The 20,632-nt window shown below is 32.9% G+C and overlaps 1 protein-coding gene across 1 annotated transcript; it reads left to right on the plus strand.

Annotated features, from left to right (window-relative positions):
* Nucleotides 1–2,914: 2,914 nt before the first annotated feature.
* LOC134694358 (uncharacterized) lies at nt 2,915–10,183 on the plus strand. The gene is made up of 3 exons (XM_063555398.1): nt 2,915–3,882; nt 4,617–9,402; nt 10,137–10,183. Exon 2 carries the CDS (start codon nt 4,731–4,733, stop codon nt 7,224–7,226), a length of 2,496 nt encoding a protein of 831 aa, XP_063411468.1. The 5' UTR covers nt 2,915–3,882; nt 4,617–4,730; the 3' UTR covers nt 7,227–9,402; nt 10,137–10,183.
* The last annotated feature ends 10,449 nt before the right edge of the window (nt 10,184–20,632 follow it).

Raw genomic sequence — 20,632 nt, forward strand, 5'->3', positions numbered from 1 at the left:
GCTCGGAGCACAAAAATCATGCTCGAAACAAGAAATCCAGTATTTTGATATCGGTTGAATCTCGAGTCTGAGTACAAAAATCGTGCTCGAAAGTTTTATGACCGCGAGGCCAGGCATACGCAGCCATACGTTTCTTGAACGCCTGAAAAAGGCTTAGGTACGCACGCTCCTTGTACGCCCAATACACGCTTAAATCTCGTTGTGCACACGTTACAGATATGATTGATAAGTTAATTGCTTCCAAAACTTCTAGCGTATTGGCAGCGTACATGATTTTAATGTTAAAAAATGCTAATTTCCCTTTAAATTAAAATATCAGGGGAAGCAACCACAAAACGCGTTGTCTAATGTAACTGAAAAAGCGCGGACCGATAGATTTTGACATGATACATATTTTTATTCCATGCTCTAAATGCTTTAGTTTCAAAGATATAAGCTAAAACCTACATTTTACCACAATGTTATATTTTTAGACATGACGGTCATCTTGGTTATTGGGAGTGGTATAATCGGATACTTTTTTGAAACTAGATACCCTAAGGATGATTGCGGCCATATTTCTTTAATTTAGCCATAAGTTTCAGATTTTCTGAAAGTTAACGACGACGACGGATGCCAAGCTATGAGAAAAGCTCACTTAACCCTCTGGTCCAGGTGAGCTAAAAAGACAAAACGGACAAAAAACAACGGACAAAAAGCAAAAGTGTCGTACAAAAAGCAAAATTATCGGACAAAAAGCAAAATGGACAAAAAGCAAAATTATCGGACAAAAAGCGAAACGGACAAAAAGCAACGGACTAAGTGCAAAAGTGTCGGACAATTAGAAAAAGCGGGCAAAGGGCAAATTGCGGACAAAAAGCGCCGTATCAAACGTCTAAATATATGAAAGTATTTATATTGATGCTTTCTATCAACTGACGTATTGAATTATTACAACAAAACCAATCGAAACAAAAACTAAAAAAATATTCCCTTAGTTTAAATGCTCTTTAATAACTAAATATAACCCGTAATACGTAAGATTAAGAAAAGTAAGTAAAAAGTAAGTACTAATATAAAAAAGAAGATGTGGTATGATTGCCAATGAGACAACTATCCACAAAAGACCAAAATGACACAAACATTAACAACTATAGGTAACCGTACGGCCTTCAACAATGACCAACGCCCATTCCGCATAGTCAGCTTTAAAAGGCCCCGATAAGATAATGTAAGTAAATTTTATTAGGGTCGGCATATATATACACAATAACAGACAAAACATGAGGTCTGGTGAGCTTTATAAACGACTACTGATGCTAAATTTGGTTGATTATGATATAGGAAATCACCAAAGCAGGACCAGAGCGGACCCCCTCTTAGGCAGTCAGTGGGCCCCCTCTTGTGAACATTTCTGGATCTGCCACTGATCAATGTTATAATGTTTCATGTATACAAGCCTTTGGATATGATAATTAGGTGCAAATGTCAAAATAATCGGATTTATAGCATCTATGACTAGTATCAGTGGAAATACTACGTTAGAATAATAGAGATTAATTAGTTTGACAAATAGCTAATGCCTTTACATTACAACTATCCATCAGAGTTTAAATGCAGTGGATGTAAGAAATCATAAAAAGGCAACCATACAGCCTTCAACACTCCGTATATAAAAAGAGAAGATGTGGTATGATTGCCAATGAGACAACTATCCACAAAAGACCAATTTGAAAATGACACAAACATTAACAACTATAGGTCACCGTACGGCCTTTAACAATGAGCAAAGTCCATACTGCATAGTCAGCTATAAAATACACCGATAAGACAACGTAAAACAATTCAAACGAGAAAACTTACGGCCTTATTTATGTAAATAAAATGAACGAAAAACAAATAAGTAACACATAAACAAACGACAACCACTGAATTACAGGCTCCTGACTTGAAAAAGTCCACGGAATCATGTGTCTCGCCTGATATTGATGCTCTCAGTGTAAAAGCGTAATGTTGATCGGATGTACATTCATCGGTCAAAAAACATAAAAAAAAAATGTTTTTCTGTAGATGCTTTTTTTCTTGATAGATACCTATGTCGTCGACTTGATATCGAATTGTTCTGCATTGGGTCTGCATTAATATATATGTTACAGTAGATAAATTGAAAACTTATGCAAATGGTGTTTTTGAAATAAAACACTTCGTTATTGAGAGAAAATTGTCGTTGTGTAAAGTTGAATAAGAAATATCCTTTTTTAATGTCAAATAGACTTCAGACACTTTATTCGTGGATATAGTTCTCAAGTACTGTTTTGTTATATGTGTTTAATTTTCAAATGGTCCTATCAGTTGCATATTCCTACCCGTAAGAAGTACGTAAGTCATTATTCATGTTATTTTCTATCTTCTTATGTCTAAATTATGGTAAATAAAACCATGGTCATACAACTAACATATGACAATAATCATGCCAAAGTTTTAATTAATTTTACAGTTAAAATAAATTTGCCCATCAACCAATGTTTTACTAAAGATCACTAAAAGTTAAGAGTGTTGTCTGTAAATATAAATATGAAAATTTCAATCGACTAGTATTGCCGACTTGAGTATTATGATATAATTCTGCAACATCTCAAAATCCGAAGTGATCACATAGATCCATTACGGCTGTATAAAAAAAATGTCATAATGACATTTTCATATTCTAATTGAACTTGGGCAAACCTCGGTTTTTCATAATCATATTAAATCATATTTTAAATATCAACACAATTTGGTTTTTTTTCTCTTCATATTTTCTATGAATTAAAAGGTATATCTTACCAGAACTCTCGTATGTGTTATATTAAAATTTTGTCTTTGGCAATTCATAATTTGACCAAAACTTAAGTGAAAATTATTCAATTTTTACAATTTGAGTTAAAGTATTTTGAAGTTTAAATTTTTATTTTATTTTCTAAAATTTCTCCTTACATAAGTTACATTATTTTTGGAATGTTAATTTTTGATAAAGAAGAATGACATACAACTTTAATATTTAGATTACGTAATTAGGACGGATAACAAAGAGACATGTAAGCGCTAAATTATTTACTTTGGATTATGTACCTTACATGTAAATTAAGGCTTTTGTTAAACAACCTTTTCCTATTACTCATGTGTAAAATTGTTATAACACCTGTCACCCGTGACTGGATTATTGACCAACCAGTGAAATTAGGTTGTGGTCAAGGCAGCTTTACAAGGTAATTTTTGATTGGTGAAAACAGGAGAAAGTTAAGAAATCAGTGATCATGTGACCACGCCCGCATGGAAACAATTTATGTTTTCAACGGTCACTTTGATTACTGATTTCAAATAATAAACATCTATATTTACTAGAACTTTCTCTTGTTTTACACCAGGTAAGTTGAATTATATTTTTTGTATTTTTGTTTTATTTAAATTAAAGAGTTTAGATTACTTTATATTTTGGAAAAGCCAAAGTTAAGTTAAAATTTATTTAATGATATTCACTTAAATTAATTGTATATATTTTGTATAGATTTTATTTGTTTCCATTGAGATTAATTATTTAATGTTGGATACGCTTGGGACGCGATACTTTTTATTTATGTAAACAATTGAGATACGTTTCAAGAATTTATTTAATTCAAATCTATTTTATGTTTAGAAACATTTAGTTAACTTTATAATAGTTATTTGAAAAAGTTTATTTAAAGTCCGGAAATATTTCATATTGTATCCGTAGTAACTTTTAAGTATTACAATGTCCAGGGGAGATAATTTGTAATTTTTATTTGCCGGGAGAAATGTCTTTTGTTGAGAAAGCATGATTAAGAGTTAAATCGAAAGCTAAATAACATAGACATGAAACCTTATTTCCTTCTTTATTATTCTGTAAGTTGTGTTTTATATTTTGTATATAGATTGCATATTAAGTCATTACTTAGGTTTTACAAAGCGACACTTGTCCGCAAGATTTTAGTTTGTTTACAAAATTGTTTGAACATTTTGAATTGACTTTAGAACTTTTATTTAAAATTGAATTTAGTTAATTTTATTGTATTACACACATATACGGAACTCGTGACCGAAGTACATGTTTGTTGCTAAGCAACATTGGTATATTGTTATTTTAATATTTTGCAAAAAACAGTTAATACTGTTTAAGAATTATACAAAGTTATTTTACATACCAATTTATTCAGAAATAAATTGTATTTGGTATTAGATTTTATGCGATTAAATAAAGAAATAGTTTGGCAAAGATTTTATTTATTTTAAAGGTTTATTATTTCCATAGCAACAAGTTATTATACGAAACGTTTTAAATGAAGTATTCTTTTTAGTTGAAATGATTCGGTTTATTTTACATATTGTATTATGTATTATTCTGTACGTTAAGTTTTGTAAAGCAGTTTCACTTGATAAAATAGAGTTTGGGCAAGTTTTATTTAATTAGTTAAAATTTGCATAGAGTTATGTCCCTTAATTTAGTTCATTTGTGAAATTCTAAATTTATTATCAAGTGAGACTTGCTATTTTATTGTGTAAAATCTGTAGCACTTTGATTACTGATTTCAAATAATAAACATCTATATTTACTAGAACTTTCTCTTGTTTTACACCAGGTGCTAAAAGTCATCAGACACAGCACGAGAAGTCGGTACAACATTTGGTGGAGAGACCGAAAGATCCAAAGCTAGTCCCAAAACAAGTAAGAAGATAACATCAGCAACATACAAATGCCAGCACCACTTAATAGCTACCTACTCCGAAGTCAAGACACAATAAGACCAGAAGCAAGGGTGCATCAACAAGTAACAGAGACAACAACTTCAACATCAACAGCTTCAACGTCAACAGCTTCAACTTCAACATCAACAGGTCCTGTCCTATTAACAGAAACAATATCAACTGTGACCACACCCACATCAACAGAATCAACTGCATCAACAGCATCAGCAACATCAACTGCACCAACAGCATCAACACCTGCAGTAGTCCAAGTGATAAGAGAAGTGAGTGTGAACATGCCGTCAGGAATAAACCTAAACAATTATGATGGGAAATCATCTGCATCACAATGGTGGGGATATTTTATACGTTGGACCCTCATTCAAAAAATGTGCGAACAACAACAGTGTAATTCCTTCCCATTCTTTATGGCAGATGGTATTCCAAAACAATGGTTTGCAACACTTTCAGATACTGTGCATAATTCATTACAGCTATTGAAGGATGAATTTTTCAAACGCTTTGAAAAATCACAAGGGCTGTTTGATGTTAACATTCTCCAATTAAAACAAGGCCAAAAAGAAAGAGTGGATGAGTTTATGGCGCGATTACAAGAAAAAACCATAGGACAGGACATTCCTGACAACATCAAGATAGGCATTGCAATTCAAGGTTTCAGAGGGGAGATAGGGAAAACAGTCCACAACACTTTTCCAAAACCAGTTACCTTGGAACAATTAAGGGCCATTGCAGAAAATGCAGAGAAATCGGAACAACTTGTACCAGCTATGGTTGCTCCATTAGATCCCGTTATTGCCAGACCAGAATTGTCAAACCTTCCTGCTATTGCAAAGTTGCAACAAAATTGTCATGATTTTGGAAATATGTACAAATTTCTTACTCAGGGTATTCTTCCTGCAGACAATGATCAGAGTTCAAAAGTTCAGAAATCTGCTCAAGATTACTCCATCTGTAATAATGTTCTGTATAAATGGTTTCAGAAGAGAGTCAGAGTTGACAATGGCGAAAAGTGGATCAAACAATTATGTCTCCCTCAAGCTCTTAGAGAGGATGCTCTTTTAAGTTATCATGATAGTTTAGTAGGTGGTGCACATCTTGGGATCGAACGTGTTTATCATGCTTTGAGTCTTAAGTACTTTTGGCCTAAAATGCACCAAAGTATTGAAAACTATATTCGATCATGTGATCGCTGTCAGAGAATTAAAAGAGATACAAAGGGTAAGAAACCACCTCTTAATCCTCTGCCAGTTGACACAACCTTTGAAAGATGGCATATGGATTTTCTGAAACTCAGTAAAACTAATGAAGGTTATTCTTATGTGTTGCTTTTAGTAGATTCTTTTTCTAAATGGAGTGAGGCCTTTCCTATGAAAACTCAAGAAGCTTCTGAGGTTGCAAAGGTTTTATTTCGTGAGATTATTAGTCGTTATGGTGCAATGAAGTGTCTAGTCACAGATCTTGGTAGAAATTTTGTATCGAATTTGGTGAATGCTTTGTGTGAAATGTTAAATATTACAAGGCATCATACAAGTTCCTACCATCCTCAGACAAATGGATTAGTGGAAAGGACCAATAGCACATTAATACAGGCAGTCAGAGCTTATAGTGATAAGGACCAGAACAATTGGCCAAATAAACTCCCTGGTATTTTAATGGCTTTTAGAAATTCCCCATCAACTCAATCAACAGAGTATTCTCCCTTCTCAATGGTGTTCGGCAAGGAGATGAACTTACCTTTTGACGCATCTGTTTTGCCAAAAGACAATCTGTCAAAAGATGCAAAACACCATTTAGAAGAAATAATTTCAAATCTCAAAATTACCCAAGATTTGGCTGCTGAAAATATTAAGCTTAAACAAGCAAAAATGAAAGAACGATACGACAAAAATACCAAAATTCCTGAATTTAGGCTTAGAGATAAAGTTTTACTTAAAGAGCATGTAAGCCCTGTCGGTCGTTCACCAAAATTAGTTGATAAATTTAATGGTCCTTATTACATAACTGACTGTGGGCCGAATTTCACATATAAATTAAGACGCTGCAGTGACCAGAAGGAAGTTAAAGCTATGGTCAATGCGAGCAATCTTAGGCAATATGTAGATCCCACTGATTTCCGCGACCCGCCACAAGCTCCAGAACGTCCAGTTCCAGATGATCCACCCGATGTGCAAAATAACCAACCTGCAGATAATGATCAAGATGATCAAATTGCAGACGATGAGAGTACAGATTCAGAGACTAACAGTGATAATGGAGATGAACCAAACAATGCTAATGATGATACATTTCATGAGGTTGAGACACTACTAAATACAAGGAAAACAAGAGGAATACAGTATTTTCTTGTAAAATGGAAAGATGGTTCCAAACCGACATGGGAACCAAAACAGAATATTGGAGAGGGTTTGATACAAGAATATTATACAAGGAAAACTAAGAAAGGAAGGAGGAGAAAACAGAGGAAATATTTTACCAGGCCATAGGTGAAAACAAATTACTGTACAAATTTCACTGGAATAACACAGATAAAGCTTTGATGGCGAATAACTCACTTACATTCAAATAATCTGGATTGAACTCAAGTTTCGAATCTGCGCAGTAGAACATTTTTATTTATTTGACCCTTTGATTAACATTTTTTTTTTTTTAATTTCAGAAATTTGATAGGCAAATTTTGATGTGAAGTCAAACCTAACAGAATGCATATGTGTTTTGTTGTCAGTAGTGCTAGAGTACGGCCGTGCTCATTCGACTAATCATCACTTTTTTTTATATTAGCAATTTAGTGTCCTGAGAAACTAGAATCCATTCCAATATTATAGTTATGTATGATGAAGTTAAGTGTTCAGTGAAATGTTACCGAGAGCCAAAGTGGAGGAGTTTAGAGTGTATTAATGTTTAGTTTATTTCTTTTTGTAGGATTTAGAACACAGTTATATTAAATATATTTTTAGATTTTATTATGTCATAGAGATTGCAGATCATGAGATTGCAGATCATGCGCTTACGAGGAGTGAGCATATAAGAAATCATTCATTTTCATGGTTTATATTTGAATTTTATATTGTTATATTGTCTTTTAATATGAAAATTTATTGGTACTTTGACTTTTCTGTTGCACTAGCACCTGGTTTACTTGATTTTTCATTATTGGAAAACTGCATCAGTACTATATAAACACACATATTTTAGTGTGCGTGTTAATCTTCCTCCACATATGCAAAATGATAATATTAAGTAAATGCATATTTGCAAACATACAATACCTCAGTGCCTCTCCGTTTCAAGTGTATTAACATACACCCTTTGAAATTTTGGAAGTGTCTTATTGAATATCTGCAATTATGACCATACATATATGTATTTTTAATTTTTAACTAAGTATTTTATGGGCATTAGATCACAAAACTACATTCACATGATTGTGATATATAAACATTAACTCTATATGAACTTTTAAATTATGTTTATCATACTTTTATTCTTTTTACATGTATATATATACGATTATTATTCTTATTTTATCAGTTCAGATGATGTTTCAAATTCAAGCTTTGGGACAAAGCTTAGTGAGGTTGAGGAAGAGTTGTTATAGAAAAATTATGAATTGCCAAAGACAAAATTTTAATATAACAGACCAAAACTTAAGTGAAAATTATTCAATTTTTACAATTTGAGTTAAAGTATTTTGAAGTTTAAATTTTTATTTTATTTTCTAAAATTTCTCCTTACATAAGTTACATTATTTTTGGAATGTTAATTTTTGATAAAGAAGAATGACATACAACTTTAATATTTAGATTACGTAATTAGGACGGATAACAAAGAGACATGTAAGCGCTAAATTATTTACTTTGGATTATGTACCTTACATGTAAATTAAGGCTTTTGTTAAACAACCTTTTCCTATTACTCATGTGTAAAATTGTTATAACACCTGTCACCCGTGACTGGATTATTGACCAACCAGTGAAATTAGGTTGTGGTCAAGGCAGCTTTACAAGGTAATTTTTGATTGGTGAAAACAGGAGAAAGTTAAGAAATCAGTGATCATGTGACCACGCCCGCATGGAAACAATTTATGTTTTCAACGGTCACTTTGATTACTGATTTCAAATAATAAACATCTATATTTACTAGAACTTTCTCTTGTTTTACACCAGGTAAGTTGAATTATATTTTTTGTATTTTTGTTTTATTTAAATTAAAGAGTTTAGATTACTTTATATTTTGGAAAAGCCAAAGTTAAGTTAAAATTTATTTAATGATATTCACTTAAATTAATTGTATATATTTTGTATAGATTTTATTTGTTTCCATTGAGATTAATTATTTAATGTTGGATACGCTTGGGACGCGATACTTTTTATTTATGTAAACAATTGAGATACGTTTCAAGAATTTATTTAATTCAAATCTATTTTATGTTTAGAAACATTTAGTTAACTTTATAATAGTTATTTGAAAAAGTTTATTTAAAGTCCGGAAATATTTCATATTGTATCCGTAGTAACTTTTAAGTATTACAATGTCCAGGGGAGATAATTTGTAATTTTTATTTGCCGGGAGAAATGTCTTTTGTTGAGAAAGCATGATTAAGAGTTAAATCGAAAGCTAAATAACATAGACATGAAACCTTATTTCCTTCTTTATTATTCTGTAAGTTGTGTTTTATATTTTGTATATAGATTGCATATTAAGTCATTACTTAGGTTTTACAAAGCGACACTTGTCCGCAAGATTTTAGTTTGTTTACAAAATTGTTTGAACATTTTGAATTGACTTTAGAACTTTTATTTAAAATTGAATTTAGTTAATTTTATTGTATTACACACATATACGGAACTCGTGACCGAAGTACATGTTTGTTGCTAAGCAACATTGGTATATTGTTATTTTAATATTTTGCAAAAAACAGTTAATACTGTTTAAGAATTATACAAAGTTATTTTACATACCAATTTATTCAGAAATAAATTGTATTTGGTATTAGATTTTATGCGATTAAATAAAGAAATAGTTTGGCAAAGATTTTATTTATTTTAAAGGTTTATTATTTCCATAGCAACAAGTTATTATACGAAACGTTTTAAATGAAGTATTCTTTTTAGTTGAAATGATTCGGTTTATTTTACATATTGTATTATGTATTATTCTGTACGTTAAGTTTTGTAAAGCAGTTTCACTTGATAAAATAGAGTTTGGGCAAGTTTTATTTAATTAGTTAAAATTTGCATAGAGTTATGTCCCTTAATTTAGTTCATTTGTGAAATTCTAAATTTATTATCAAGTGAGACTTGCTATTTTATTGTGTAAAATCTGTAGCACTTTGATTACTGATTTCAAATAATAAACATCTATATTTACTAGAACTTTCTCTTGTTTTACACCAGGTGCTAAAAGTCATCAGACACAGCACGAGAAGTCGGTACAACATATGTATCAGGTTAGCTTCAGACTCTAGTTCCTTTAAAACGAAATCCCATCAGTCTCCTTTTCCTTTTCTAAGGGACTCCATCTTTCTCTTCCTTTGACCAAAGTACACAACAAAATGACCTCGTTTCACTTTACAGTACTGTATGTATTACAAAACACGCGTCATAATCCATCACTGGCAACACAATAATTCCAAATTATTATTGTACCGCAAACGTTCTACTACACTGACTTTATAGACGTACGAATAAACATGATAACCATACGGTGTACATGGTGTATTCAATATAATACTTCCTTCCGAGTCTTGGGTCAATCAAAGAGGTAACATTAGAAGGATATAACACTCAATTAACATCTCTAGCAATAAAATGTGATAAGAAAAAGAAAAGAACCAGCATGTGTACATGTATAACCCACTGGATATAACCATTATGAACATTCCTTATTTTCGAAATATTATACGTTTCTATATGTTAATGTTGAAAGTAAAAATGTATATTGTAAACGTAAATTCATAATATCATGGTATGACTGTTTTCACTTTAAACTGCAAGGTTTTATGTAATGTTACCTCAACTTTTGAAAGTGGTTTAATAACATCAACAGAATGGAAAAGACTTGAAAACAGTCTATACTGAAAGCTCGGGAGGGGGGGGGGGGGGCTTCAAGCTTTTTTGATAGGGATGAGCAGCTGATAAATCAAGTACCCCACCCTTTTTATATATTTTGTTTATTAAAAATATATACCTTGTCAACGAACAAAAAGAAAACTATTGAGATATTTGAATATTTTTCATCTTCTGGTACAATTAGTATTTATAATTTGTTTTGGGTCCCATTTATCTTCACGTCCTTGTTTAGAAGCAACGCAGTTGCAATTATCACAGTTAATTTAATAAATTCGTCACATCTTACACACTTTCCTCTATTTGCCCCTTTTATATCTTTCTTTAAAAAAGAAATTTTAATTTCAAAAGACAATAAATTAAAGATGTTTGGTCAGAGAAGTATAGTAACACTCCAGAGAGAAACACTTTCACTAAGTTTTATGTTTGAAAAACTGATCAAAAGTTACATGCCGTTCCATCTCATAGCTGACACTATGGAATTTCTTAAAATAATTGTTATCATGTTTCATGTAAACAAACCGTTGAATGTTAATTAGGTGCAAATGTCAAAATGATGAGATTTATAGCATCTGTATCTAGCATTCAATTTAGCGGAAATACTACATAGGTCTTAATAGACTTTAAATTGTTTGACAAATAGTTGATGCATTCACGACTGTGGTTTAACCGCATCACAAAAAAATAAGGACATCTGATTAATTTCAAATACTTTGATATAATCAAGCAAGTAAAAATATCCACCTATTGATATATTTAATCTGAATTTAATTGCTCACCCTTTTTATATATCATCCCGATGGAGCATGAAAAAGTGACCTATTCCAGGGGATCATCGATACCACTCAATACATAGTAAGAAGTGACCCCCCCCCCCCCCCCCCCTGAGATTGAAAGTAAAGTTGGGTTTGATAGTTTTCATTGGTGTCTGGAAAAATAATAATTAATATATCCCCCTATATATACACTCTGAGTGCCTGTAATAGTTTGAACTGAAATCGTGACAAAACCGCATAAAAAGTTTTACATGTAAATTGTAACCCTCCGGTTCTTGATACTTCAAGTATCCAAACTCTCAGCTATGCAGATGATTTAGTGTTACTGTCCGAGACACACCAGGGGCTTCAAAACGCATTAGATAAACTAAATAAATATTGCACTAAATGGCAGTTGAGTGTTAATACAAACAAGACTAAAATTCTAGTTTTTCAGAATATTTATAAACAATCCCCACCCCTCTTGTTTAATAATAAATTTTTGACTGAAGTTAAGGACTTTAAATTTCTAGGGAATATTATTAACTATAGGGGAAATTTTACAAAAACTACTGAAGAGCTGTCTAAAAAAGGCATTAAAGTTTTATTTTTATTGAGAAAATATATGTCCAATTTTAATTTTGTTCCCACTAATTTGTCATGTAAATTATTTGATACTCTTATAAGACCTATTTTGACATACAACTCTGAGATTTGGTTTATGGATAATTTTCAGTCAGCTTTTAGGGCATCTAATAGAGCTGCAGTAAATAATACTTTTTGTGATACTCTTGCATTAGCAGAAAAATATCCCTTTGAAAAGGTTCATTCTAAATTTTGTAAAGCAGTATTAGGACTGAAAAAGACAGCCACTAACATAGGTGCTAGATCAGAATTAGGTAGATTTACTTTGGACTCCTATATAAAAACTCAAACACTCATGTATTTTTATAGAATAAATTGTAATGATATTAATCCCCTGGTTAAAGAATCTCTACAAACAAACATAAATTTACATTCAGAAGGAATTTATTCTTGGTACTCATTTGCAGATAAAATTTTTAAAGAAATGAAAATAAACCCAGAAAATTACTCTAATAATAATGTACCTTTTAAACAATCAAAAAACATGTTAAAATGTAATATAAAAAAGTGTGTTTCAGAGGAATATGAAAAAAATACTTTAATTAAACTTTCAAAAATGGATTCCTCATCCAAACTTTGTCTTTATGGGAAATTAAAAAATAATTGTCAGTCTGAGGAATATTTAAATTGCAATAATTTTATACATAGGCAGTTTACTCTCAAAATTTAGACTAAGTGATCATTCCCTAGGCATTGAATTAGGAAGGTACAGAAACATTCCAAGAGCACAAAGATTATGTAAAAAATGTGAAGTCCTAGATGATGAATATCATTTCTTTTTGTATTGTAACGTTAACATATCTTTGCGTTCTAATCTTTTTGGTTATCTAAAAGACTATGTACCATTATTTCAGCATCTTGATGCATTCAATAAACTTAAACACATTCTAAACCCCATCCCTGAACTTGTTTGTCATATTGGAGTCTTCATTAAACAGTCTTTAGAACTGAGGGAGTCAGACCCGTGTCAGGCAAGGTTATGATGGTGTTTTTTACATACATTTATAATTGAACTCTAATGTTCTATTATTCCATATATTGTATTGTATTATTTTTGTATTTCATTGCATTACATTGTATTTCATTGTATTGCATTGTATAGTATAAAATTATTGTTTCATTGTATTGCTTGACCCTCATGGGTGTAATTTTGCAATAAAGATTTATATAAACATATACGTATAGAATGGTTAAATTTGTATTATTCATGAGAGGAGGGTGTGTGGTTTATACCCCCGTCACACTTGGTCACGATCGCACTTTGTCAGATCTCAAATGCAAATTTTTACGATCGTAGTGCAATTGCGTAGATCAAAGTAAAGTCGTGGTAAATGTTTGTGGTGATCATGAAGTCTTTTTGATCGTGCTGAGCGAGGACCAACTTTGAACATGTTCCAAACAATCGTGATGCGGTCGTGGCGAGATCAGGTCGCGGTAGAAATGATAGGGAGAGTGTAGTTAGGTCGTAGTAAGATCATAAAATAACTGTACTAACGTAGCAAGAGCGTAGCAAAAGCACGATTATTGTCGAAGAGACTGCGCTACGATTTCACAGCGACTATGTTACGACCTTACTACGACCATCATGTTCTCATTGCGACCCAACCACGCTTCTAATTCGACTGTTCCACGTGCATACCACGCTGTTCAAGCTTATAGTACGATTATAGTACGCTCATGCCATCATCATCACGCTCTTCTTACGAACTGACTATATTACGACCCACTGTCGTTCACTAAAACATCGTCATTTAATTTTAACGGACCAGCAATTACTATAGGTTGATTCAGGTTGGATTGGTCAGACGACCTGTCTACTGGATCATGCAGGAATTGACCAGATGGCATCATCTGCTTAATCATCCCTAACGGGCTCGTCTAGATATTCCACATGATATAGTCAGTATCAAAAACGAAACTATCTATTATTCTATATATCCTATCGATTCTTTGTGAAATCTTATGCACTAAATACCTTTTATTTGACAATAGAATATTGGTGATAACTACGAAGAGAGTGGCCTAAAATGCTTTCATATAGATTAGACCGTTGGTTTCCCCGTTTGAATGGTTTTACACTAGTAATTTTGGGACCCTTTATAGCTTGTTGTTCGGTGTGAGCCAAGGCTCCGTGTTGAAGGCCGTACTTTAACCTATAATGGTTTAATTTTTAAATTGTTATTTGGATGGAGAGTTGTCTCATTGGCACTCACACCACATCTTCCTATATCTATTTACAGCGATAGCGGCAATCGACAGCAATCTTCATGTCATTTACAGACCACACCCGCAGTAGTTTTTATAGGACCACATGATGATGCTGAACATCATAATTTATTGGCTTCAGTTAATGAAGTGTGAAATAAGATTTCACCCAGAATTTTTTTTATTTAAAAAAAAAAAGATACCGCAAGTTGTTTTCCTCTCGTTACCCTTATAGGCGTCATAAATATAGAGCTACACGTAGACCAAGAGCAGAAAGAATATTATGCAAACAATTAACTTGTGATTATCGTTTGGGATTCGGGTATACGCGGAACACTCTATTATAACCGCTTTAAAATTTTTAAAGTAAATAGATACGTGCATATAGACACCCCCTAAACAAAAACCCCGTATGTACTGGTTGAGCGGATTTACAAAATGTAGTAGAGATTGCTTGATTGTTATATAATTATATGTATTTCATCCAGTGACAAGTATTTCATGCATTTTCAGGTTTTCATGACGAGATTCATCTTGTGTTTTACACCATTGTCATAGTTTAAGTAGATGCTGGACTTGCAAACATGATTTACCCAAGCGCATTACTAGTATGTACTTGTGACCCCAAAGGCTGACTGGGGAATAGATATGGTCACTTTGGTATTTTTCCGACCGGAGGTAAAACCCTCTCCGAAGTGTTATACACCTGTTGAGCTGTGTGGGATGTAAACGATACCACGTCCAGTCAGAATGCGAATATAAGATGCAATGTCTCATGTTGAGAGAACAACAGTCTCTCTACATTTTACTAACCTTCTCAAAAACTCTACGAGAGTCCGTAAATCGCCTGTTGCAAGGCAACACTTTTGTCCTTATCCAATATACTTTATTTTATCTAGTGCCTGTCCAAACTTCCGCGATATTACTCCGGACGGCCTCCTTCCAAAACCAATCTGTAGTATTGGTACCTTGTGTTCATCCTGGACATTCATGAACTATTTGCAAGTGAACGTTAAGCAAACAACAATCATGCATTATCAATACGAGCGTCATTAACACATGGGGCTCCAGAAATTTTTCAGAGCAGTTTCACCAGTACCAACTTTGAAACGTTTCATTTTTTATTGATAACTATAAAGACATGCATGAAAGACGCAACAACGCAACTATATAAGGTTATGTAGATGACTGATACTTTGTCCAACTGTATCATTTATACCGACAACACCAAGGGTAACTGGGGTAAAAAAAATTATGGTCCCCTTGCAATTGGTCTTCTTCCGACCGACAGTACAACCTTAGCTGACATTGGGTGTTCGTTTGGCTATGATGAATGTCTTAATAAGCAAACACGTTAGTTTAGATTTGTGACATTCACTCCGATGACCCGTATTGAGAGTGTCCTGTCTTGTGCACGTTAAAAGAATTCTAACCACTACAACAACTCTTAATGGACCCAATAAGTGGCATTTTGAAGGACCAGTCAATCCCCCTATCACCACAATCTCGTACCGATCAAATTTGATTATAGGACGTTTGAGTATATGAAGGAACATGCATGGGCTTCATATTTTAGCGCTATTATATTCTTATGTATATGCTGACAATTTAAAAATGGCAAATGTTAAGAAAATCACAAAGTTTTTCTGTTTCTAAATGCTGATAGATAATGACATTGGTAACATAGAATTTTGCATCGTTGGTTCTTCAGATTATTTTTATGTGTGCGTTTTTTTTCTCATGAAGGTAACACAGTGTAAAACACATAAGTCATTATTTGAGTGAAATTCATATCGATGGGTAGAGACTTTTTAAAAGATTCTTATAATATACAGAACGACAAATCCGTTGGATTTCGGCACATAGTTAAAAGACTGTAATGTTCGAGGAAATTAAGCATAACCTTTATACCTTGAAGATTAAAATAAACGAACAATGAAATGAACAACTATATGTCATCGTACTGCCTTCAACAATGAGCAAAGCCCATACCACAAAGTCAGCTATTCAAGTCCCCGAAATGACAACTTTATGTGTTTCGGGGTTATTTTAAGATACGGGGTGAATATGTTTAAGATGACGGATTTCGGAGGAATGTGTTTTGATGTTTGTCACAGATCATGTTTTTGATTTATATGATAATAAAATTATTTGATTTTGATATACAATCAAAAACTTTGTTTGAAAGTTACTATTTAAAGTCTCTCTTGAATAGAAATATTTTTTTTTTATAAATTTACTTGTATTATTGGCGCAAATAAAAAGTTTTATTTCGGCGCAAATGAAATTTGGGTTGTGTCGCAAATGAAAGATTATTTTGGGGCATATAAAATGCGAATTGGCGGAAAAGTATAGCATCGCTTAAAATAAAACACATTTGTTTTCATTATTTATGATTTTTATCAAGTGAAACAGGCTGGGTTAATTACTCAAGGTTGAACTTTCAATGAATCAAGTCACTGTAATTTTAATCTGAACTAGTTTACGACCACACCAATTACAACAATATCAAAGATCAGATGTATCGATAACCATTCCTCATGTTAACTGTTTAAAAATAGAAAGTGATATAGATAAAACATTTCCAAAAAGATACCTCTCCTATATCTGTATTACGAATATCTTTTGTACAGTGCACAAAACTATATGTATTTGTCATGTTTTGTAGATTTTAATTAATGTTTTTTTTTAACATTAATATAAAAAAATGAAGATGGGATGTGATTGCCTATGAGAAAGTCAGCAATTGAAGTTCATTATGCAAAGAACCTTCAACAACAAAGAAAACCGAAACCGTACTGTAAGGAATACAATGGTTGTCGTCTGTTTATGTGGTTCTATAGTGTTTACCTTTTCTCGTTTTTTATATAGTTAGACCGTTGGTTTTTCGCTTTGAATGGTTTTACACTAGTGTTTTTTTTGTTAGTATAATAGCGTTAATTGGTATATACCCTTTTTTTTAATTTAGATTTAAAAGCTTTAGCATTTCTCTACAGGTCTTTCCTTTTAAGCACTAACGTCGAATTAAGGGAGCAGGGGACCGGGTCCTCCCTTATTGAGCTTCGAAAGTAACAAATGCATTAATGCATAGACTTTTTTACAAGTATCACTTCCAATGTTGGCTTTACAACCCAACCTCTCCTTTTCCAAAAATATTAGATCAGCACGATCTAAGCATGGGTTTCACCGAATGATAGGAGAAGGTTAAGAAAGACCAATATATGCATAGTAAAAATGTCAGGGAAAATTAACCGTAATCAAATCCATTATATATTGCAGGTCCATTATAAAATTATAATTCGTCTAAATAACACCCCAACAATGTTGGACCTGAAAAGCGAATGCAAATTTTTATTCTCCCCTAGCTGGGATTCGAACTGACATGCTTAAGAGATATCGTGGTACCAAATCGCCTTGCACTATACCCTACATGCTAGACCACTCGATCACTATATATATATATGCTCGACAAAAATCAAGCTTTTGGTTGCCGAGTGATACCTTTTCTCGTCTGTTTTTATCTAGAGTCGTAACAAAAAAACATGAGCCCTCGTGAAATATGAATATTCTTTGTTGAACAAATCTTCATATCTACCTGAGGCACGGGAAATACATGTATACTATATACAAAAATCAGCTGAATTATCTATCGTAGAGGATCTTACATATTAATGTAGGATGCAGTCACATAAATAATTATATTATAAGCTACGCCTGAGCTAGTGACAAGTCTACGACAACTCTATTATATATAGTATTGTGTGTATATATGTCTCTGGACAAATATACAGGTTGTGGTCCGTTGGTTAGTGTCAGAATTTTTTAAACGATTTTATACAAAACTACAAAAAACATATAATATCTGATCGTTTGAGATGTCGAGGGAAAATAAATTCTTTTTTTATAACTCTATATATCGCATTGTTATTTCCCTCTTTCACTATTTATCAAAATATATATTGTATATGCATTTACTGCAGTAGTCAAAGTACAGTGGAGATCACTTCTAACCTCTCATTAAATCTGTACGGAGAACTGTTCTATAACAGTACGTAGAACTGTCAGCCTGACACCTTTTAGTCAGTTCTAGGTAAGAACTGTTCTAGCTAGAACTGATTTGAACAGTTCTACCTAGAACTGATCCTGACAGTTCTACCTAGAACTGATCCTGACAGTTCTACCTAGAAGTGATCCTGACAGTTCTACCCTAGAACAGTTTTAGACAGTTCTAGTTAGAACTGACCAAATATTTGGTCAGTTCTACTTCTAGAACAGTTCTACGGTTAGAATTGATTTCTAATTCTAGAGAGCCGTGGTGTAGTGGTTAGTGCATCGGACTACTAACACAAAGTTTCCTGGTTCGATTCCCGTTTGGGATGAAAATTTCAGGAACTCAATTTTCGGCTCTCCCTTGACACCATTCGCGACTATGGTCTTGAGGAAACGATGATAGTCCAGCGGACGGGGACGATAAATGGCTGACCCGTGTTAAGAGAGGGCCATATCTCTTGTACGTTAAAGACACCCTTGTAGATTTCGAAAAAGAGTAGGCTAATGCCGCTACAAGGCAGCACTCGCACCCGCAAAGTGGAAAGGGATTAATATAAGTTGCAAAACTTGTTTCCCCAATCCACTATAAATAAATATGTAAAAACTAATTCTACGGCTAGAATTGATTTTTATAAATCCTACAGCCATAATTGGTTTATAAATTCTACGGCTAAAATTGATTTAAAAATTCTACGGCTAAAATTGATTTTTATAAATTCTACGACCAGAATTGATTTATTAATTCTACGGCTAAAATCGATTTATAAATTCTGTGGCTAAAATTGATTTATAAATTCTACGGCTAGAGTTGATTTATAAATTTCTTTGCCTTAACATAAAGGATTGGGTAAAAAAGCGATTTAAATTATATAGAGTTTAGCTATTTTGCCGTTTTTATTTCAGATTTATAATCGGCAAGACTAAGGCAGCAACCATTTGATTTTCGCTGGGGGGGGGGGGGGGGGGGGGGGTCTATGGTTTTTTTTGGAAAAAAAAGGTTGTTTCCAGTCGCTAAAAAAATAGATTGAAGCGAAAAAAAAAGTTTGTACAGAAAAAAAACATAGCACCCCCCCCCCCCCAGAAAATCAAATGGTTGCTGCCTTAGAGAACATGTTTAACCTGTTAACCCCGCCATATTCTGCATGTATGTGCCTGTTCCAAGTCATGGAGCATGTAATTCAGTGTTGTTTTCTTTTGTTGATCGATGTGTTACATAAATTTTTGTTTTTCTCTCAATTTTTCTACATAAATTAGGCCGTTAGTATTAGGGGGGGGGGGGCATTATTATTTGAATTGTTTTACATTTGTTATTCCGGGAGTCAGGATGGCTCATTATCACATAACAAAATTATCAGACCTCAATAACAAATATAATATCTGTTTCCGAGTAGTTTTCATACCTCGGAGGACCTGTTTAGCAAAAATCTTTTGACCGCATCAATCTAAACTGCCTTTATTTGCTTTTTCTTTCTGCAAATCTATATAGCTGCACAGTACTTCAGTTTAATTTTAGGTCTAGAGGGACTGTAATATACAAGTAACAGCAGTTTTGGAAAAAAATATAATTTTTCACATCAATTTATCGTGCCAGCATGCAGGGGCAGCTAGATCAGGCTGGGGGTCCAACTATATGCTCCCATTCATATGCATTTATGTTAAAAAAAAAAGTGGGGTTCCAACCCCTGGACCCCCTCCCCTTGATCCTCCAATGAGCATGTCTTTGTTTTATTCAAAATATTGAATCACAAACAAATATCAGTAGTTTGTATACTTCAGACTGAGTCGTGTAATAAAATCTTTTGACTGCATCAACCAAAACTTACCATATTTTCTTTTTATTATGTAAATCTATATAGCTGCACAGCAATTCAGTTATCATTTTAGTTCGAGAGGGACTGCTTTAGTATATAAATAACTGCAATATTGGAAATCAATGACCACAAATTTTTTTTCTCACATTAATTGAGGGTGCCAGCATTTCCTATTTTTATTCAAAATATCGCATCAGAAACAAATATCAGTAGTTTTCATACCTCAGACTGACTCGTGTAACAAAATTATTTGCCTGTATCAATCAAAACTTGACGTAACGAGTATACATATAAATAAGAAGATGTAGTGCGACAGCCATTGAGAAAACTCTTCACAAGAGACCCAATGACACAGAAA

Source organism: Mytilus trossulus, chromosome 1, assembly GCF_036588685.1.
Source record: "Mytilus trossulus isolate FHL-02 chromosome 1, PNRI_Mtr1.1.1.hap1, whole genome shotgun sequence".
Classification (NCBI taxonomy): Eukaryota; Metazoa; Mollusca; class Bivalvia; order Mytilida; family Mytilidae; genus Mytilus; species Mytilus trossulus.